General features: G+C 36.4%; 2 protein-coding genes and 1 long non-coding RNA gene across 4 annotated transcripts in view; 2 read left to right on the top strand and 1 right to left on the bottom strand.

The window, feature by feature from the left end:
- LOC141543005 (intraflagellar transport protein 56) overlaps positions 1 to 11668 on the top strand; it is an 18252-nt gene extending 6584 nt beyond the window's left edge. The window contains exons 5-9 of the mRNA XM_074267790.1: positions 2894 to 2977; positions 4618 to 4687; positions 7096 to 7202; positions 9916 to 10049; positions 11227 to 11668. Of these exons, the coding sequence (XP_074123891.1) occupies positions 2894 to 2977; positions 4618 to 4687; positions 7096 to 7202; positions 9916 to 10049; positions 11227 to 11338 (507 nt within the window). The 3' untranslated portion in view covers positions 11339 to 11668. The remainder of the gene's footprint in view (positions 1 to 2893; positions 2978 to 4617; positions 4688 to 7095; positions 7203 to 9915; positions 10050 to 11226) is intronic.
- LOC141543004 (intraflagellar transport protein 56-like) overlaps positions 1 to 13448 on the top strand; it is a 49490-nt gene extending 36042 nt beyond the window's left edge. Inside the window, exons 14-18 of one of the 2 annotated variants that reach the window (XM_074267785.1) lie at positions 2894 to 2977; positions 4618 to 4687; positions 7096 to 7202; positions 9916 to 10049; positions 11227 to 13448. The gene's annotated coding sequence lies outside the window, so the exon portion shown is untranslated. The remainder of the gene's footprint in view (positions 1 to 2893; positions 2978 to 4617; positions 4688 to 7095; positions 7203 to 9915; positions 10050 to 11226) is intronic. The other variant, XM_074267788.1, reaches the window with a different exon arrangement.
- On the bottom strand, positions 13445 to 22594 carry LOC141543007 (uncharacterized). Its single transcript, XR_012482295.1, has 2 exons — positions 22461 to 22594; positions 13445 to 13840 (listed from the first exon to the last, which is right to left on the bottom strand). It is a non-coding gene; the product is annotated as an uncharacterized LOC141543007 (long non-coding RNA).

Here is a 22594-nt window from a genome sequence, read left to right as displayed (position 1 = left end):
AGAGCAATAACACAACAGCAACAAGGAAACACTAGCTTAACCGAGGCCTAATGGACTTAGACCTAAGGATTTGGTGTCCATGGCACCCAGAAAACATATTTCTTTTGATTGTTTTTTTGAATCATCTCAAATTTTCCTTCTTTAGAAATAATGGCTTGTAACCATATATTATCACAAAAGATCATAGTCATAATCATAAATAAGTCGATTACTAAGTAGGATGAACAAGTATCCAGCAGTAGAACAGAGTCTGCTGAATTGGTTCATTATTACCTTTGAATTTTGCTTCTGCAAATCTAATCCTTTCTGTAATTTTTAAAATCCTGTGTTGTGTCCATGTCTTTTCATTAGTTCTGCTTAATTTATCTGTCCAACCCAAGGACAGATGATGATGAATCAGCTCTTGGAACTGAAAAAAAAAAGTGAAAAGGGTTAGATTACATTTGAGAAGTTGCATAAAATTATCAACATTTCAGAACACAACATATTAACTCACCGGGCTGAGAAATGGGATTGAGTTTACAGGGTACCATCTTGTTGATAGATTCACTAGGGGCATAAAATAGAATTTACATGTATGTGCATAAAACCACATATTGTAAATATGTTTATGTGTTTGCAAATACACAAGATGTGACCAAAGTAATAGATTAATTTTTAGTAAGCTAGAGTTTGGATATCTAATGTATATTAATCTTCAATCTAGTCAGTCACTTTGGGAGCTTATATATTTATTCTAGCAATGCTACAATTGCTCAGAATAGCTTTGGAATGCTTTTTTTTCTTTTTGGAACTGCCCTTAAATTCAATTCATGTGCAAATCATCACCATTATTTTGCCCCAACTTTATGATGTCATTGGTCATTTTTCAAAAAAAAGAAGTTAACATTAACCAAGAAGTAATCTTCAAAAATTATCTGGTATTGGTTTAAAAAAAAATAGAAAGGTAGTCACTGGAATATACTATAGTACAGGACATACAGAAACAAATATCATAGTGATGCAGGCGTAGCCCCCTTTAAGATTCCTTGTACATTTTATTTACAAGATCTGGTCAAAACCCCAAGGGGAAAGATCAGTATCTGAGCCAGTTTGGGCTTGTACCCAGCCCCCCCCCACCGTATCTGAGCTGGCTTGGATAACTCAACCCCCAACTTTCTGAAAAGCCCCCCAAAAATCTGGCCTTCCAGGAATCATTCTGAGCTCCGCCCTATGCTTCTTCAAGCAGATAAAGGCAGCAAAGGGGAGTCTGTCTTTGGTCAGAGAGTTGAAAGATGCCAGCCAAGATGCTTTGCATTAGAGACTCTCTGTCCCCACCGCTGCTGTCGGTGTATTTCTTCTCTATCTAATGCCTTTTATTAACCAGACTTAAACCTTGCTTCCAAACCTTGCAATAAACCTCTTTTTACCCATCTAGGTTTTCGGGCCTGTAAATTCATTTACAGGGGACTCTCGCCGCCACTAGACCTGATTTAACTTTATATCCTTGCGGCGAATCCTAAGGGTTGCAGGGGAGCTCCATGTGACTCCCTATTCCCCAATCCTGCCACTAGACCTCAATTATTTGGTTCCCTGTTACCTCATCATGTTACCTCATCAATAGTACAACGTTTAATAAATGCAAAGACCTCATTTATTGGGATAATAATTCATGATTCAAGAAAAACTCCCAGAAAAAACTGCAGAATCATGAATCATTTTTTATTAGTTGAATCATGAGCAGACAGGCAAAAATCAGGTTTAGAAAAACATTTCACACCATATGCAACAAAAAGTTCCAAATGGATATATGAACTCAATATAAAAAAGTTGTATCACAAATTAGAGGAGTAAGGAAGGAAATAGCTATGGTTGCTATTGGTTTTGCAAGGGTAAATACTGCAAACTATACATATGTTTTGCAAATAAGCTTTAAATTAAAAAAAAACATAAAAAGAGAGAGCACTTAAGAGAAGGGAAAGAGCATCGAAAGCAAGAATGAATTAATGAATAGGCCATATTTATGGTTTAAAAGGGTGATGTGATGGAATTGTAAAAGGGTGAAGAATAATGGAGAAGTAATTTTCTTCAAATTGTGAAAGACCTCAAATGATTGAGGGAACTGAAAAGCATTCTACAGACAACTGAGCCTCTGCATGGCAATAGAGAAGTACTGAAGATTTTTAGGTAAAGTAGGGTAGCATTAAAAATGTTATTTAGGGAACCTAATGTGAAAAAATATGTAAGAAGGTTAAATAGGGTGAGTAGAGACAATAGAAGAGGTTGAGGCAAGAAAACAAGTTAGGAGCAATCAATCAAAAAGCATTTATTAAACATTTACTACATGCCCAGTTCCTGTGCTAAGTCCTGGGAATATGAAGGAAAACAAAAGCACTGACCATGCTGCTCTCAAGGAGCTCACATTCTAACATGCATAAAAATGTCTATGAAAGATACATTCTTTTGTAATTAGAAGGTAATCTCAAAGTAAAGACACTACTGGTGGGGTAGGGAGATGAGAGGTAAGAATCATGGGGTAGGAAAGTTTTCCTGCAGAAAGTGAGATTTGAGCCGAGTCTTAACAGAAACTAGGTAACATTGTTAGAGTAATACAGGTACAAGGTGGTGAGTAATATAGATACTTAGTGGTGGCAATGAGAAGGGAAAAGGAGAGAAGAATAGGAAAGATGTGTAATGGATATTACAAATAAAAATGACAGGAATGAGTTTTGGGAAAAGGGGGGTTTGGATATCAAAAGTAATTCATTTTCCAAAATGCAACATCAGAAGAATGTCCCAGAGGATGCTTCATGAAATCATAAATATGCTCTTTTTCTATTACTCTGTATAACTTGTTCTAAGACTTTATGTAGCATATTAATGCTTTGAATTATCTATTTGGACTATTTTTCAGAGTTATTTCTATAATGATGACACCTTTAACTTTAATTATGCACAAGCCAAAGCTGCCACAGGGAACACCGCTGAGGGTGAGGAGGTAGGTATTTGCTTTTCAAAAGCATTGTTTTAATGGCCAACCACAATTCCAGAGGGCTCATGATGAGAAACAAGGCCTATTACCCAATAAAGAGGTGATGGACTTAGTGTAGATTGAAGTGTATTGCTTTGGATATGAGTTTGCTTGACTATACACATTTGTAATGGATTTTGTTTTTATTGCTTTCTTTATGAGGGTTTGAAAAGGGAAATAATTCAAAACTGATGATAAAATTGAATTTTTAAAAAAAGAAAGAAAATACATGTTTAAGGAAAAGGTACTATGTTTCTATATAATTCTGCATTTCAATTGGATTAGACTAGTTCCCTTAACTTGTTCTTCCTTCTGCCCCCCCCAAATCATTCATTGAAGCATTTTCCAATACTTAGAACATGTCTTTCTTGCTTCTAATTGTTAAAATCTCTTCCTTCAAGATACTGATATTTTCTCCATGAAGTCTTTACCAATTCCCCAGCTATGTCATCCCTCCCTATTCATATTTTCGTCAAGTATCTTGTCTAGCCCTTTCTTTAGTTTCACTACAATCTGAATAGTATACATTTGTGTCCATGTGGTAGATTATAAGCCCTTTAGAGAGCAGTAGATCAAAAATGTTGAATTAAACTTGATTCTGAATAAAGCAACCCAAATACCTCTGAATAGTTTGTAAATGTATTACAAGAGCAGTTTTATCTTACAAGATTTCAGTGTCAAGCAACTTATCAATAGTCATGTAAGAGTTGACCTTTTGATAATGTATTAATGATCATTTGGCATATTGTTTCATAATTTTCAAAATGTGGTTATTTTCATGTGGTTGCTTGGAGTAAGCCTCTGTATAAAATGAGATTGTAGGTACAATAGGAATGGTCCTGATGTATTCTTTGAAGCTGGTAGAGCAATCCAATTTTCTCTGTGAGAGAAGTAGGACAAGACCTATTCTTGGAGAACTTTAGCACACAAAACACATTCAAACAATTCAACAATACTCCAGTGAAGCAAACATTGAACAATTAACTTGAAAGTCCACTTTGAACACTGTATTCTCAATTTTATATACTCAAATGAATACTAGTCACTTAGCCCTGGGATACAAAAACATTACCACTCCCTGCTTCAGAAGAAGATGAAAATAGATATCATATCTAAGCCCTGTAGGAGATGCTTGTAGACTCTCCTGAACTTATTTACTATCCTATTTTTTTAAAATTTCTTATGTGCATATCCATTGGAAACTACAGAATTTATTTCCTTTCCTGTTGAATAGGAAGTAGGAAGGTTCTTGAAAGTCAACAGGTCCAGGAACCAAAGAAGGTTGGGAATCCCTGCTCTAAATCCTCACTTCTCCATCATTTTCACTTAGCAGCTCTTGAATTTTATTGATAGAAAACAATTGTTGCTTCTCAAACCAAAGCAGACTGATAGGGATCTGTCTTTATTGAAAATAAGGGGGCAGCTAGGTGGCGCATGGGATAGAGCACTAGCCCTGAATTCAGGAGGACCCGAATTCAAATTTGGTCTCAGACACTTAATACTTCCTAGCTGTGTGACCCTGGGCAAGTCACTTAACCCCAGCCTCAGGGGAAAAAAAAAAAAAAAGAAAATACATGCTGGTTTTCATTCTGGCTTTTTCCCTTCAGGTATTCCTTTTGATTCAAAGTGAGAAGATGAAAAATGACTACATTTACCTCAGTTGGTTAGCACGATGCTGTGAGTTATTTCTTTTTTTCAGTGTAACAAGGAATTTCTCTTACTCAGCTTGCTCATATTATATGAAGTCTTTCAGGTGATAATCCTTCTGGCCATCTTCTAGTAGTGTTTTTTTGTTTTGTTATATATTTTGAACTGCTTGAAGCAAACAATTGATAAGTGATGCTTAGAGTTTGAGTTGATTTGAACAGGCAATCATATAAAGCAATCCTCAGCAAAAAAAAACAAAACAAACAAACAAACAAAAAAAAAAAAAACACTGACTAATCTTATACACATTTACTTGTGTGGGAAGGAGATGAGTAATAGCTTGGGAGTAAGATATTTGCTAATTCCTTTGTGATTTTGGACAACTCACTGAGACTATTTAGACATAAAATAAAAATTTAGATATAAAATATGAAATTCCAGCACTAAAATACTACTACCCCAATAGAATATAAACTCCTTAAGGAAAGAAATTGTTTCCTCTTTTGTCTCTATAGCTCCAGTCCCCAACATCGCCCCTAACAATCTTAATAAATGTTTGTTGAATTGAAGTTTTACTATTGGCTGTTGAATCTTTCTGTCCTGCCAAAGGCATAGAGTCTCAATTTGTAATATCCCTTGCCATTTCAACACTTATGAGATTAGCTATTCCTAGCCCTTAATTGCTCATTTTTAACTTAATGAATGGATTTCTGAAAATCCTATTGGAAAAGGTAAAAGATGTCTCAAAAATAGCTACTATATAGTCTGCAGTTGTCTGTGTTTGCCATAAGATGGTGATCCTGCATTGGTAAAATGAAAGAAATATTTACTAACATTATCATCAACCTGTTCACTAAGCATTGAAAGGCAGAAGCTGACAATTAAACAGGTCATTGCAGTGAAAAAAGAAATGATATTTTGTTAAGACTACCTGAAGTGGAACTTAGTAAAAGTTGGAACTTTAAATAGAGGCATTACCTTTTAAAAAAGGATCACAAATTCTCTTTATAGTTATCATCCATTTTAAAAACCAATGCTTTTCTCATCTACCTTTAATTAAAAGTTCTCAGACTTAGCCAAGTGACAATGGACAGAAGAAGAGACAAGGCAGACAATAGGACCTTGTGAAAATTTTAGAAAACACAATATCTAAAAAAATAAACTTTAGGAAAATTAGGAAACCACACCCTAATATTATATAGGGGAGGGAGGATAGTTAGCTAAATCATTCCTAGTACATGGGATGAGAAAACTACAAAATCTGGAGAGCTTTCTAGAACCAAATAATAACTTGCCGAACCAACACTAGAAAACACATCTTGGGGTCAAGAGTGTACCACACCTTCTATTGGACTATTCTGCTTTCAGTGAACCTGAATATTAGTCTTCAAGTAAGCTTTAATGTCAAACACTACCATTGTTTTTGCTTTAGTTAATCAAAATATAATGCTTCCAATTTTTTTTTTCTTTTAATTGTGATTTTTTTAGTATGGATCAGGAAACTGAAGTCAAATAATATTATTTTCTTTTTAATTGTCAAATCACAGAGGCGAGAAGAATAAAAGAATTGTTCCAGATTAAGAAAGGGAATGAAAACTATAGCATTTCTTCTATCGGATATACCTTCCTCTCTGAGCTGCTGCCCAGAATTATCCCAGGATTAGTAGCACACAGAAATTCATATAACGATAGTTAAAATATATTAAAAACTCTGAATATGAACTATGTAATTAGAGAAATCTTAACTAAATGCATTTGTTAAAATTTCTTTTGCCTGATCCAGAAATAGCTTCTCAAAGAAAGTGCATGCTGACCTAAGGAAGTGTTATAGTTTGTTTAGGACCAGTGGTAATCGAACACAAAAAAAGATGAGAGCCCATGAAGAATTTTAAATGTTAAGAGAGGAAGGTGTAGTGTGTGTGTGTGTGTGTGTGTGTAGACATATTATGCAATAAGAGATAAGTGGCAAGCTGTTTGTAGATTCAAAGGAGATTAAAGATCTTAACTGAAATGAATTTCTGTTCTCTGAAAGATAATAGGATACACATATTTAAAGAAAAAAGATTTATGTTCAAGACTGACTTATAAGTGTATTACAAGTAGAGTAGAACAGTGATAAACCCCTCTGTGTTTTAGTTAAAGAGATAGTCCACATTACTTTGCATGCTTTTCTGTCTGTCTGTCTCTCTTCCTCTGTCTCTCTTGTTCTCTTTGTGTATATATACACATATATACAAATACTATATATACACTTAGTCCCAAAAGTCTTATTGCAGCTTTAAATAGCTTAAAATTTATACTTAACTTGAATAGCTTTAAAATGCACTAAAACTTTTGGGACTATGTATATTTATGTGAAGGATGACAAAATTATGAAAAATTGCTTCATGAAGGGATTTATATACTTTTCAAAGCATAAATTGTGTTTATTTTTACAGACATTATGAATAAGAAACCAAGATTAGCCTGGGAGCTTTATCTGAAGATGGAAACATCCGGGGAATCCTTTAGTCTTTTACAACTCATTGCTAATGACTGCTATAAGGTGAATTCCTTTTCTCTGAAGGAAAATTTAGGGACAAATATTACTGCATTATTCCAAGTGTGAGGTATTTTTTAAGATGACGACATTTTTTAGTTGATTTTGTATTCACAAATGTGGAGAGAAAAAAGAATATGAGAGCCTGATTTTTGCCTCCTTGGAAGGTCACTCACTTCTTCATTGCTAACATTCTGGCCTTTACTGAAGCTGCCCCACACCCTCAAGAGCTACCAATAATCTTTTAACTGCTAAATTGGTGTTTGCTGATTTTTAAAATAAATTCTCATTTTATTTGTCCTCTCTGCAGCTTTTAATAATTTTGACTTCTCTCTCTTTCTGGGTTTCCTCTTCCCTTGACTTCATAACATGGCTTTCTTCTTCAACCTGCAGCATAATCTATCTTCAGTTTGTTAAATATGAGTATCAAGATTCTGTTCTCTTTTAATCTCTTATCAGCTACTAAGTTCAATCTTCATATCATTAGCTTTGCACTGATGATTCCCAGATTTTATATCCAGACCTTATATTTCTAGAATGCTTTATTGGCATCTTCAACTCTCAATATGTCCAAAATAAAACTCATCTCTCCCCTTTTATCTACTACTCCATATTTACTGGGGGGATGGAGTTTGTAAGAACCATCAACTTCATAGTCAGTCGGGTTTGGAACTTTAGAGTCATCCTTAACTCTTCTCCCTCACATGCTATGTTCAGTCAGTGGCCAAATTTTTTCATCTCTCTTTGTATTTTTATACTCTTTCATTATCCTGGTTTAGGCCCTTATCACCTGCCTCAACTATTTTAATAGTCTCCTAATTCAGCTTGCTTCTTTCTCTCTTGTCCAATCCAACCCACAAAGAGCTAGCAGAATACTCTTCCACAGACACAGGTCTGATCTTGTGACTTTGCTGTTGAGAAACCTTACAGGATTTTAGGATGAAGTGTAATGTTCGGGCTAGCTTTCTGGAGGTCCTTTGGAAGGGCCTTGGTCTCAGCAGGATAGAAAGCACAAGAATGGACAAGAATAGAGTCCAAAGTCTCTTTATTATCTCCTTCATAGTCTGTGTCTGTCATAGTCTGACCCAGTAGCAGTCTGACCTAGTCTCCTCCAGCAGTCTGACAGTTCTCAACCAGTCTGAGTCTGACTTTGTCTCCACTTTAAATACTCTATTATAATTACATCATTACCGTGTACTGAATATGGGTGAACTAGAGAATCATTACATCACCATACTAAGTATTAAGTATATATGTGAACTTGAGAACAATCATCTCATCATTTCCACTGAGTTAACACCTTGTTTCAAGTATACTTGTCCAGAGTTCTGGCCCTCTACAAAGAAGTACAGACTTTTTAGCATTTAAAGCCTTCCCCAGTCTGACTTACTTTATATTCCTCTCCTTCATGTAGCCCATGTTCCAGCCAGGCTAGTTTATGAGTTGTTCCCTTACACTTAGCATTGTATCTCTGCTCCCTTATAGTTTGTGCTCCTTGGCAGGAATATGTTTTCTCATCATTCTCACTCTCAGAATCCTTAAAGGTTCAACTCAAGTGCTGTCTTCTACATAAAGCTTTCTCTAGTTCCTCTAGTTGTTAATGCTTTATTTTCCTCCTTAAATGCCCTTGAATTTACTTCTCTATTGCATGTTTCATATATGCATTTCATTACACAGGAAAATGGAAGCTCCCTGAAGACAGGGAATATCTTGTTTTTTTCCTTGTATCTCTAGTATCACATGTGCAGACTTATTTAATAAATATTTGTTTTATTGAATAAACAACTTATTGGAGTATAGATAAAGTTTGGGAGACAGGAGGGAGACTTATGGGCAGAAGGGGAAAAGACAGTTAAAATATTGAAAGCACATAAAGTCAGAATGATTTATGATGCTAGATTTTAGGGGATCAGACAGGATAGGAAAATGGCTAGCCTTGGCAAGTGAGAAAGCTATCCCTTTAGAAGCAGGAGGAATAAAGGATAGGATGTCTAAAGATATAAAAAGAGGATGAGCTACAGAAGAGAGAAGTTAAGATAACTTGAAGTAAATGGTCTTAATATTCTTAAGCAAGAGGCAAAGTCATCTACTAAAAGTGAACCTAAGTAAAAGTTAGGTCCTGGTGAAAAAAATTTAAATAACTACTCTAGAAAATAGTATGAGAAATCAAGAATATATATAGTGAACTTCTAATAGTAGCTTTGTGCATTTGTTCCCAAGTGTAACAAAAACAATGCAAGGCTTTCAAGGTTCCTGTAGCACAGTAATAATTGTTCAAGGAGTACTCCAGCTGTATACTGTTGATAACCATGATTTTGTGTACATATTGACATTAGCTCTATGCCTTGAAAACTTTTAAATTTATGTGACTGTACACTAAGGAATGGATACTAATTTACCAAGCACTTCTGTGAACAGGAGACTTAACAGACTAAATGTCTGTTGGAAATCTGGGATTTCAAAATTGCAACTTCATGCATGTAGAGTAGAAAGTAAAATTCTATCTTAGAAAACTAGTACTTACTGTACTAAAATTTTGATTTTTTTTCTTCTTTTGATAAAATGTATGTAGAAGTGAAGCAATTATCCTTCTGTGTAGGGAAGAATGATGCATAAGTATCATCACTTGCTTATCTAATGCATAAAATTCCTCCTTTTCAAAAAAATCACTTTGTATGCAAACTTTTGGCTTTAACACTTTTGTTTGTATTTTGTTCAGATGGGCCAGTTTTACTATTCAGCCAAAGCCTTTGATGTCCTGGAAAGATTGGATCCCAACCCTGAATACTGGGAAGGCAAACGGGGAGCCTGTGTGGGCATTTTTCAAATGATATTAGCTGGCAGAGAACCCAAGTATGTAATCTGTTCACTTAAGTTTATAAAGTAATCATTACCCATCATATGAAAAATTTGGCTAAATCACCAAATAGGCATATTGCTTTTATATTATAATCTTTTTAGAAAGAGAACTGTGGCCATTTGATTAAGAAAGCCAGTCAAATAGCTTCACATAAGTAAAAATAGCTTCTACATTTCTGTACATTTTACATGACTAGGTCTTAGAGCATAGTGTTTGCAGTGCAGAGAGGTTGAGAAGCCCTGGTAAAGATTGCATCTTGCTGTCTGAACTATGACTATCCCAAAAGGGGCAGGACTGATAGCTACTGCCTTACCTCTTCAAGCCAGAGCAAGAGTTAAAAAAAAAAACTTGTGACTCTAGAGCAGAGCTTCTTAAACTTTTCCCATTCTTGACCCCTTTTCAGTGAAAATTTTGACTTGACCCCCAGGTATGTAGGTATATAAAATAAGTATACAAATCAAACATTTGCTGATAGTAAATCATAAAAGAAATTTATTTTAAAACAATTCTTTAGTGTATATATATATATATATATTTAATTTTATCATTTATTAAAGACAAAAGCAAATTTATATACTAATGAGATAGATGTGCTTAATTATTTTTACATAAAGAATTAAATCTTGTGCTGAGTGAAATGAGCAGGACCAAGAGATCATTATATACTTCAACAACAATATTATATGAAGATCAATTCTGATGGATGTGGCCCTCTTCAACAATGAGATGAATCAAATCAGTTCCAATAGAGCAGTAATGAACTGAAGCAGCTATACCCAGCAAAAGAACTCTGGGAGATGACTATGAACTGCTACATAGAATTCCCAATCCCTCTATTTTTGTCCACCTGCATTTTTTATTTTCCTTCACAGGGTAATTGTACACTATCTCAAAATCCTATTTTTTTTGTAAACAACTGTTTGGACGAGTATACATATATTGTACCTAATTTATACTTTAGCATATTTTTAAAAATAATTAAATCTTGGTGGAATGTTTTCATACTGCAGGACATAGAGCATGTTCAATGATTTTCAAACTTGATAAATAATTTGATATTTTGAGACATTCAGTTACAGTTTCAGAAGCTTTGATCTAGAGAAAAAGGTAGCACATATGGGGACAGAATGTAGAAATTTAAACTTTTTTCCTTTCATATCATTTTCTTAGAGAAACTCTTCGAGAGGTGTTGCATCTACTGAGAAGTACTGGTAATACTCAGGTAGAGTACATAATTCGCATCATGAAGAAGTGGGCCAAAGAAAACAGAGTTCCTGTCTGAGATCATTGTCATCATGGTCAAGTTCAAGAGAACCAAATATCTCGTTGGGAGAAAAAAAAGTTTAGTTTTGATGTGGAGGGCAGGATGGATACTATCTTTATGGATATTTTCTTCCTGTGTTCCATTTGTCTTGAAGATCAATGAACCACATATTTAGACTGAGCTTTCTGATGGAGCAGAGTGCCATAGTATGCATTATGGCCCCTGTGAAGTCATAATAGCAATAATACCTTAAACTTTATTGGTGCCTTTCAAAGAACTCAAGTCAATCTGTGTAACATAAACTTACTTTAAAGAGAAAGTATGAGCTACTTTCTATCTCTACCACAATAGAGTTCCATGGTACTGTCTCCTTACTGCAATAATTTCTGGCTTCTAGGTCATTGATTGACTCTCACTTGATTATTTGATTTTATGGTCACTCACATTTTATGTCTGCTTGATTTCACATAGAAAGCTTTATAAATGAAACATCTCTGGCATCTTAAAGAGCAGTGTCTAATAGTGCCTGCATTAAGTTTTGAATGACAATGCCCTCCTTCATTAAGCCCAAACATTATTAAACTAAACTTAGTTTTGCATAAATTACCCTTTTAAGAGATTGAATTTAACAGAGGAAAAAGATCTTTATTTTTAAAGAAGTATGTATTTCTAGGAAGCTCTGAGTCTATCATCTCTAAAAATATTCACATTTCCTTACTACCCCCATATAAACAGCAAAGATGCTTTCATATCAAGTCATATGGGCATCTCTCATAGCCCATCTCATTGAACTAATATCACATCATAAAAATGATGCTTTATATAATTATGTCTTTAATAATATTGTAGGAATTTGATTCAAGTCATGGATTGCTGATTGTACAGATCTCTACTGAGGATATCCTCAGTGTTTTAGGACTTCTCATGAAGCCAACACTGATCCAGGATGAGGCAGTCCTTGGGCTCATAACCCAAAGCCAAAACCCAGAGGAAATGAGTAGGATGAAGCCAAGTGGAGGAAACATGAAAGGAACTTTTAGTTAGCTCTTTGTGATGACCAGGATAGAGGAAGGTATCTATCCAGGCCCCTCCATGAGTGGGGCAGTAGGGAAGAAGGACCCACCCACCAAACCCCCATCTTTCTACCTTGGTTCCAAGGGGGATGGGAACATACTAGCAGTGAGAACTCTCAGCTGCCAGGGAGATAGCTAGCAAAAACATTCCCTTCAGGCTTCTACCCCATGGAGGTATAGCCACAGCTCTCCATAGGGCTGGCATTCATCTTTTAATTTTATTATCATTATGGCTTTTGCTATATGAGTCAATTTTGATTACCCATAAAAATTAGTAGGCTCTTCTAATTCAACTTAAATTTTAAAAATCAAGCCACACAAATCATATAAACACCTTTTCTTTTGCATCATATTGTGTAACTACTTCTCACCATTTAAGGCACTATCCAGAGCCTGTCTGGACAAAACTTGAATCTTGAATCTTAATGTTTAGTTACTTTTCTAATCTTTACCTCACCTGAATGTAAGGAAATACTTTTTAAAGAGAGACTAAAATGGAATCCTTTTTCATTGCTGATGGAAATAAAATTTTTCTTCCAGTCAATAGCTAATTGCCTTGTTTCCAAGGTGTAATTCTTGCTAGAATGACTTGTCCATTGAGAGCAAACCCACATTAGATCTAAAGATTAGTTCAGATTTTTTTTTTTCAGGAACACATGCCCCTCCCCCAAAAAAAGATTTTAAACTTTAAAAAATAATCTTGAAAGAAATATTAAGGCTTTAAAATCTTAAGAATATAATTCAAAGTGAGATTTGCATTAAGTGAACCATTCATTGTTGTGCCTACTAAGGATAGTAACTTGTAAAATTATTTGAGAAATTCTAGAAAAAGGACTGTGGCAAATTGAGCAATCATTGCTCTTATCTGGGATAGAAGAAAGAGTTGTCTAGGCCCAAGAATAAATATTTATATTGTATAGTATCAGAATATATATCCTTGTACAGGCATTATGGCATATTCAAATAGAAAAGGAAAGTCTTTTAATTATTTTTGTACCTTGAGATTATTGCATTCCATTGTGGTATGTCTTAATTAAAGTTCATTATTTGATTTATATTTTAGTACTTTTATTGGGTCTTGTGAGAATGGGAGACTATGTATCATCAAAAGCCTCTGCCTCTTCCCCTCCACTGCATATTAAAGAACCTGCGCAAGAAATACATGATGATTGTGGGGATAGAAGTAGTTTTGTGACTTGGTTAAGTCATAGTCTTAGTAATCTACTTTAAAAGGCACAAATTTTTTTTCTTGGAAAAAGCAACTGAAATTAGAGAATGGTTGCTATATGGTGGTGAGATATGTCAAGGAAGCTCCTGGACCTTCAGTAAATTGTAGTCTTGATTTCACTGGCAATTCTACTCCCTGTGGCTTAAATCTTATCCTTCATGCTTCATCTTTTATCCCATTTGTGTCCAAATCTGGAATTTGGGTATTTTGGTTCAAGACCTACAAGTGGAGAGAAAGATATAGAAGACAGAATCAAGATGAGGTGATTATCTGGAAGAAGTTTGTCAAAATCTTCCCCACCCAATTCTTCCAAACAGATCTCAAAAAGACTCCATTCTGAATCCAAAATCACAGTAAATCATTTTTCCAGCCCAGGTCAGCATCAGGAGAGAGGTCAGTCTATGAACTCTAGAGATGATTTCTGGTTAGAAATGTACCTTACAGAGCATCCTAGTAGAGGCCATGTACCCACTCAAGACCAGGTCCCAAATCTATCTTCAAGAATAGATGCCAACTGGCAACTTTCTTTCAGTATCCAGTTTAGGGTCAGATTCATGGCAGATTAAGAATAGTACCAGAGTAAATAGTCAGGCCTGTGTTACTTATGAAGACCAAGTTAAGAAATGAGCAGGAGTGTTTCAAATCCCAGAAGCAGAACAAATTCTCAGTTCTAGCTTCTAGCCTAATCTGAAACCTATAGAATTAGTGCAGAAATCCTATAAAAAAGGGGTCCCTACAATACTAGCAGAACTTCCCAAATAGCTGAATCCATCAAGTCTTTTATTGCTCAAGTCAGAAAATTGCAGAAGTCAGATTAGAACATCTATCAGATTTTGCCTCAGAGCAGACCACTATGGGAGCACTGAAAGTTTGCAGTGCCCCATCCTATGCTGTCTCGGATTCTATAATAACAAAAACAATGGTCAATACTTGAAAACTTGGGCAACAGACCAGCCCAAACCTTCCCTCCTGAAATGTATAAAGTCTAGCTCTAAGATCAAGTTCAAAGCCAGGAAGCAGGCTAATTGAGTCAAAGAATTTCACTTTCATGGAAATTCTTTCCAATCGTTGGGAGTCATCATCTTATTCTAGAGAAACATGTTCCTATGGTACCCACACCTATAATTGTGGGTGAGGTACCAAAAACACAAGCACACTAGACCACAAGTCAGGCAGTTAATTATTTACATATATGGCCAATTCATGGACTTAATTGCTTGTATTTGTTATATGATTTTATTTTTACTTGGCAAGGGAAGATGTGGGATTTGGAAAGGAGAAAAAGGCAAATTATAGTGAAACCAAAAATGTTTTTTAAACAATGCAGAGAGAACAGGACAAAGTTTGAAAGGAGATACAAGCAGGACAGCTTTAAAACTGTTGAATTTATTTTTAAAATGCAAGATGTGCTTAGAACTTTATTAGAGATTTGTACAATTGTTTTTTTAATATTTAGAAATGTTCGTTATTTGTAAATTCAGAATTTTTAAAAAAATAAGTTCTCTAGAGGCATTGAAAGGTTAAGGGATCAGCCATCATCCTTAATCTCTTCAATGACCTCTCATTGAAACCTTGAATTTCGTCCCAGAAACTCAGGGATTTGCTAGGTGGGTAGTCATCTTGCCAGGAACCAAGCTTCTTCCTAGCCTCCATTTCTTTGCCTCTAGGCACATACCCCCATGTGGAATCATTCCCCACCCTCAACATATACTTCCAGGTCCCAGATAGCTTTTGTCTTACATTAGAATGGAAGCTCTGAGGACAAGATCTTGCCTTTTTTATATTTTCATACTTAGCACTGTTGATGACACATAGTGTTTAATGTTTTATCTTTCATTCCCATAGTATCTGGTAGAGGTCAGTCAGACTTGAATCCAAATCTTCCCAACTGGGAATCTAGCTCTGTACCCCATTTTTTCCTTTAGAGTCACATCTCGCCTCATTTCAAATATTAATTTTGCACCCTGCCAACAAGCTGATTCTTTTAGTGCTGCCACTGCAGTCAAAATAAAGGCTTAGCAGTGAAAACATCCTAGACATTTACATACTTAGTAGCTATTAACTGTCCATTTAGAAAGGCTACTCTTCACACTTGTGGAGAAAAACTGAGGAGACTGGGTAAAATGCTTTCAATATATTGCCACCTGGTGAGTAATTATATTATTGCACTCTCATTAGATCTTTTAAAACTCAATTCATTTTAAACATTCTTTTATCTTAACATTTTGAGTTCTACATTTTCTTTCTCCCACCCTTCCCTCTACACTGTAAAGGTAAGTAAAATGATATAAATTAGATATATGAAGTCACGGAAAACATTTCCATAGTAGCCACATTACAAAAATATAAAACAAAAAAGTTACCATTTAGTCTGGACTAAAAGTTTATCACGTCTCTCTCTAAAGGCAGATAGCATTTTTTTTTTTTTTATCACAAGACCTTTGGAACTGTCTTGGATCACTGAACTGAATGGAGTAGCCAAGTCTTTCACAGTTGATCATCTTTACAGTATTGCTGTAATTGTACACAATGATCTGGATCTTTTCACTTTGCATCTGTTCATATAGATTTATGCGGTTTTTTTTCTGAAATTACTCCCCTTATCAGTTCCTATAACATCGTAACATCCTATCATAATCATTTGCTACAACTTATTCAGCCATTCCCCAATCAATGGAAATCCAAAAAATGGAAATTTTTTGCCACCACAAAGAGTTGAGATTTTGTGTGTGTGTGTGTGTGTGTGTGTGTGTGTGTGTGTGTGTGTGTGTGTGTGTGTGTGTGTGAATATAGGCTTGTTTCCTTTTTTTAAATGTTTGAGATATAGACCTGATAATGGTATTGCTAGGTTAGAAGGTATGAACACATTACTCTTTGGGCATAGTTCCAAATTTTTCTCTAGAATGATTAGTTCATAACTTTGCCTGTTTTTCTTCATCCCCTAAAGCATCTGTCATTTTTGATATATGTCTCTTACTAGATCTTAACCTGAATAGGTAGACAAACTGGTCACTAGATGATTAATACTGTTAAACTCTGCCTAAAAAAAAATTAGGCTTTTTGTAGTGGCAAGAAACTGGAAACTGAGTGGATGCCCATTAACTGGAGAATGACAATTATGGTATATGAATGTTATAGAATATTATTGTTCTGTAAGAAACCACCACCAGGATGATTTCAGAGAGGCCTGGAAAGACTTACATGAACTGATGCTGAGTGAGATGAGCAGAACCAGGAGATCATTATACATGGCAATAAGAAGACTACACAATGATTAATTCTGATGGACATGGCTCTCTTCAACATGAGAGGATTCAAACCAGCATTCTCACTCTCTCTGTTGTTTGCTTGCATTTTGTTTTCTTAGTTTTTCTTTTCCTTCTTGATTTGATTTTTCTTATGCAGCAAAATAACTGTATAAATATGTATACATATACTGGATCTAACATGTATTTTAATATATTTAACATGTATTGATCTACCTGCCAGCTAAGGAGGGGAATGGGAGGAAGGAAGGGAAAATTTGGAACAAAAGGTTTTGCAATGTTGGAAAAATTACCCATGCATGTGTTTTGTAAATAAATAAATGGATTTTAAAAGAAATAGGCTTAAAGTAGGCAAGACGAGATATATAAGGGCCTTGATGTGAGCTGTGGCATAAGGATTGCATCATTAAAAGAGAAATTTGAAAGAGCTGTCAGTTTCAGAGGGGCTCATTACATATGTGCTAGCTTTCAGATAATTGAACATAACAGTAGAAAGATTGAACCTGTGTTCAAATATTTGTCCAATTACTTGAGACTTGAGAATCACTTCAACTGTGTGCTTCAATTTCTTACATGTTAAAATGAGGGGATTGGGCTTTGTTCTCTTTCTTTGAATTTCACTAAATACGTACTTATCAAGATTCTAGTTCTTATCAATTATCTCTAGGACACTCCTTTCTTCAGTGAGTTTAGTCACTCTTTCCTCCCTGATTCGTGCCCTCATAGGAGACTTCCACATATATACTGAGGCTCCTTCAAACACCCAAACTCTCAGTTCCTCGCATGATTCCCTCCTCCATTCCACTACAGCTACACAGGACGATGGTCCCCATCACCCATTAAGTGTTTTACTCTTACATTAATGAACTCTGAAATTCTCTTAATCTGATCACAATCTATTATCCCATCTCTCCCTCTACCTTGCAACTCCAAACCTTCAAAATGAAGCTCTGAAACCAATTCTTTCACTCCTCAGCTCTTTTTCATCAGTCCACACTTATCTACTACTGGGTGAACCAGCTCAACTCTACATAGTCCTTTTTTCTCGAATCCCTTCCTCCTTTATTTTATCATGATCTTGCCTTCTCATGCCTCAGCCATGGATTAGATTACTCCCACTTTGTTGCCTTTGTTCTTACTCTCATGCATCTGAGCCAATGTGGAAAAAAAACTATCACAAAGCCACACTGACTTGGCCTACTATGTTACCTCACCTGCAGACTATCTGAATCAAGGCAGTCCTTTCAGACTTTCCTAATTTAATCCACTATCCCACTCATTACAGTATCTTTTTCTAAATCACTATCTCCCATCCTTTGCTCTCCCTCGCCCTTTCAGCAGGGAATCTTGCCTCATCTTTCACTAGAGAGACAGATCATTTACCTAGCGTTCTCTTTTCATCCCTTCATTTCACTTCACTCACTTGCCAAAGCTACATGTCCAAACGATCTCATTCCATCCTGTGTTCTTCAGTATATTGTCCCTTCTAAAATCACTCCTTGTCTGCTGGCTGTTCTCTACTCTCTACAAATATACCCCTATTTCTCATCTTCAAAAAACCTCCTCTTGTCCATGCCTGTACCATATTGTGGTAGATTTCCTTGAGAAAACCATTTATAATTGGGCTTCCACTTTCCTTCTTCTCATTCTCTCCTTCACTGTCCACAGTTTAGTTTCCAACCTCGTCTTTCAACCAAAACGGCTGATTCCAAAGTTACTAAGTCTCGTAATCACCAAGGCTCAGTCTTCCTCCTTCTTGACCTCTTTGCAGCCTTTAACATTGTAGATTAACACCTTCTCTTTGACTTTTTGTTTTCTTGAGAAAAGACTCTCCATTAGTCTTTGGCCTACTTGATCTTTTTTTTCTCCTTTTTGAGATTTTCATCCAGCTCATGACCACTAATCACATCAAGTCAAATGAAATATCTATAAAGTCCTTAGCCCAGTGCCTGGCACTTAGAAGGTACTTACTTGTTCCTGGGTCCTCTTTTCTGTGAAGATTTGTTTTTGAGATTTTATCAATTCTCAACAAAAGAGTTATCTCTATGCTGGAGGTTCTAATCCAATCCAATTAATATTTGTCAGTGTCTACAAAGTGCTAAGCACTAAAAAGACAGTTCCACTTTCAAGTAGTTCACAATTTAAGGGGAGAAGAACACTACAGAAAAGGAGGGTACAGCAAGGGCTATCTTGTTTTGAGGAGTTGAAAAAATCATGCAGGACAATAGACACAGAATTACAGGAGTCCCAAAATTCAAAGTTTGCCCTTTATAAAGGCTTATAATCAAAAAACTTACTATACCAACTAGCTATATGACAAGTTACATGACCTCGACACTTCAATTTCTCATCTGTAAAAATGTGGGGATAATAAAACATACCACTTATCTCTTCAGGTTCTTGAAAGAAAAGCACTTTATAAACATTAAAGTGCTATATAAATGGGAGCTATTGTTAACTTTAATGACTCTGTAGTAATACTGACACCTGGTACTAGAATACTATAAATTGTAGAAAAGGGAAGGTAGTAGGGAGAAGATCAGGAAAGGATTCTTTTGGAAGGGACTTGAAACTAGGAAGACAGAAATGAGGCAGTATATTCCAGGGATAGGACACAAAAAATATGCCTAGAGATAAATGGAGTGTCTTATGAGAGAGACAAGATAGTCTTGCTAGATTTTGTAACACAGAGGAGATGAAGGTTTCTAAAATGGGGAATATACAAGAAACGTTAAGGCAGAATTGACAGAACATTGAGGGACTGGATTTGGAGGGTTAGAGTGAGAAGTAAGGATGACATCTAAGTTGCAAGTCTGTGTGACTGATGAGAGGATGGTGATACCTCAAAGTAATAGGAAAATTAGAGAAACAACCTGAGCTCCAATTCGAGGGAGGCCAGGTTCTCTTTTTTCACATCCTTCCCACCCTGTATCCTGAAGATGCCTGATTTTACTTGAGGTTTTACAGACTCAAGCTCAGGTTTACCTCTAGGCAGGACATGTACTCATGACCAGTCATTGGAAGTCTACCATGATGTCCAGCGAGCTGGAATCTCTTTTCTTCTATCACAAAATCCAAACCAGAAGGCCAGGTAATGGGAAAAGCCACTACCAGCATGGATGCCTTACCTCTCTGGTCTTATCCCATTGTCTTCTTTCCTTGGCTCTGCCATAGAACCCATCTCAGAAGACCAGAAGATGAGATGAGCCACCATTATTGGGATGTACTCTGTCCTCTTCTCCCCCAACCCCCTTGCCTTACTCCCCTGGCTAGGCTGTTCCTACACTATCAGCAATGGCCAGGCATATGAGTACCCTACTCCTTTATCTTCCTTGTTGCCTAGGCTGCTCAACTGATCATTCATTTTGAATGAGATGGAAATCAGCAATTTCATTTCTTTTGATGAGCTAGAGGACCTAAGATCCTCTAAGACTTGCCATATGCCTCCAGGCCCTACAGATCCCCATGTTAGGTAGATGCTGGATACTGTGCTAAATCCTAAGGATATGCTTTTTCACTTACTCATTTCAACTCCATGCCACAAAAAATTATCCCTATTTCACATAATGGGAAACTAAAAATTGATATAAAGGTTAACTGATTTGCCTGTAGTTAAACAACTAAATATTTATCCAAAATACTGTGATATACTTTTCCCACAAATACATACATGAGGGGAAAGTGGCCTCAAACTTAGTACAAAGGGACAACTTAGAGCTCACATTCATGGGATGTTCAAGAACTTTCTTTTAGTTAAAATAGATTCTCTGTGCTGAGCTCCTTTAGTTCTGAGTCTAGTCTCTTCACTTTATATCAGGTTATCTTGTCTGATGTCGTTTTACTTCATCTTTCAAAGATTTTTACACTTGGTCTAAGTCAGGGATTCTTAACCTGGGATTCCTGAACTTATTTTTAAAGTACAGTGTATTTCAATATAATGTTTTCTTCATAATACTTTCATTTTATGCATTTAAAAATATTATTCTAAGAATAAAGTTCCCCAGGCTACCAAAGAATGCCAAAGACTGTCATGACACAAAAATGACTAAGAACCCCAGTCTAAGTTCTTTTATTGACTGAGCCATTTTCTCACCTAGTTAAGATATCAATCGAAAACCTGAATGGGACAGTTACAAATTCACTCTTACATAAGTATCCTTTTATCAAATGGCCCCTAGAGGCCAATTCAACTTGCTATGTTCTTAATACATTCATGGCCTACTTAAACTTTCTAGGCCTTTACCAAGATGGCCCTAAATTTCCCCTACTTTTTTTTCTTTATTATGAAACATATTACCTTTTATGTACTTATTTCATTTGTTCTTCATAACTACTTTCTGAAGGGTTCCTACAGGTATTTCTATTTTGGACCAAGTATAATGTCATTAGTAGAGGTCAGACGTGTAAAACATAGGGCATGCACACATTAAGGCGCACTCAACTATATTAAAATGCAATTGGAAAATAAATAAATTGGAATACAATGGAACATATGATTTTCTAAGCCCTTAAGTAGAGAGCAGCATATTAAGTGTTCTACCATTGGTTTAGACAACTCTTAGTGAAACAACTCCCTCTGCCGATGTAGTAATGGCTAGTTTTGCAAGAAATAGCTTGCCGTACTTCTTTCACTCCTTCAGGCACCTACTTACTAAAGAGCATTCCTCTCTCTGCTCTCTAGTTCTGAGGCCATGATCACATCTGAGAACTACCGTCTCTTAGTTCTGCCACTGCTCCCGATGAGCTCCCCACGGCCTCCCACACTATCCCTTTTCACTTTCAGTAACAAACTCTAGTCCTTCACCACCACTCTGCTTTGTGCAGTAGTTTCATTCATTAGAATGAAAGCTTAGCACACTACCTGGCTGCATCGTGAGCATTTAATCAATGCCATTGACTTTACTTGTCTGTATTAGCCTAGTGCTTGTCACCTAAGAACTTAACAGTCATGTCAAAAAGCATTCATTGAGCTACTAGACGCTCAGTGCCGTGCGAGCTGAGTCCCGAGGATACTGTTCCACTTACTGCGACTCCATACCATGCAAATCATTATCCCCATTTCATATAATGGGAAACTAACGTTGGATGAAGGTTGCTCACTCGCCTGGAGTTAGCAGCCTGGACCCAGGTCACTGATGAATTCAAGTCCAAGATTGTACAGCTCAATGCCTTCTTTACTTCTAGATGGACGACTGGGGGGAATCTCCTCTACTATGAATGATAAATTGGGTAGACTAAAGGGAGGGGCAGTAAGTAATAGGGATTATAGAAGGAGCAGGAAGAAGCGGCTGTAGAGAGCTGCAGGAGAGGCTGGTAGCCCGCCCCAGCAGAGTGAGATGTGGCGGATGGTGCAGCCATTTCCGCGAGCTGCCTCCCATCACCCTCTTCCCGGGCCAGAGGGATGCGGAGAAGCCCCAAGGAAAGGCGCTTTGCTCCCCTCCCAGAAAAGTGCTGGAACCAGCTCCGACTGGCTCTTGAAGTTAAAATCTCAGTTTTCTACCTCAGAATTTGGCAAATGCTAATAAATGTGTCGATAGCAATTTTTCTCGTAGAGTGGTTTGTTAAAACATTACCAGGATGTTTCTGTATCGCCCACAGACAAAACTCTCCCCTGCGCCCAAAGCGCACAAGACAAAAGATCAACAGAGGCTGGAGAGCCCCTGCGGAAAAACTCCAGCGCCATTGCTGGCTAGTTCTCGGCTCGGTT

The sequence above is a fragment of the Sminthopsis crassicaudata genome, chromosome 5 (assembly GCF_048593235.1).
Source record: "Sminthopsis crassicaudata isolate SCR6 chromosome 5, ASM4859323v1, whole genome shotgun sequence".
Lineage (NCBI taxonomy): Eukaryota > Metazoa > Chordata > Mammalia > Dasyuromorphia > Dasyuridae > Sminthopsis > Sminthopsis crassicaudata.
This window is presented reverse-complemented; position numbering and strand designations above follow the sequence as displayed.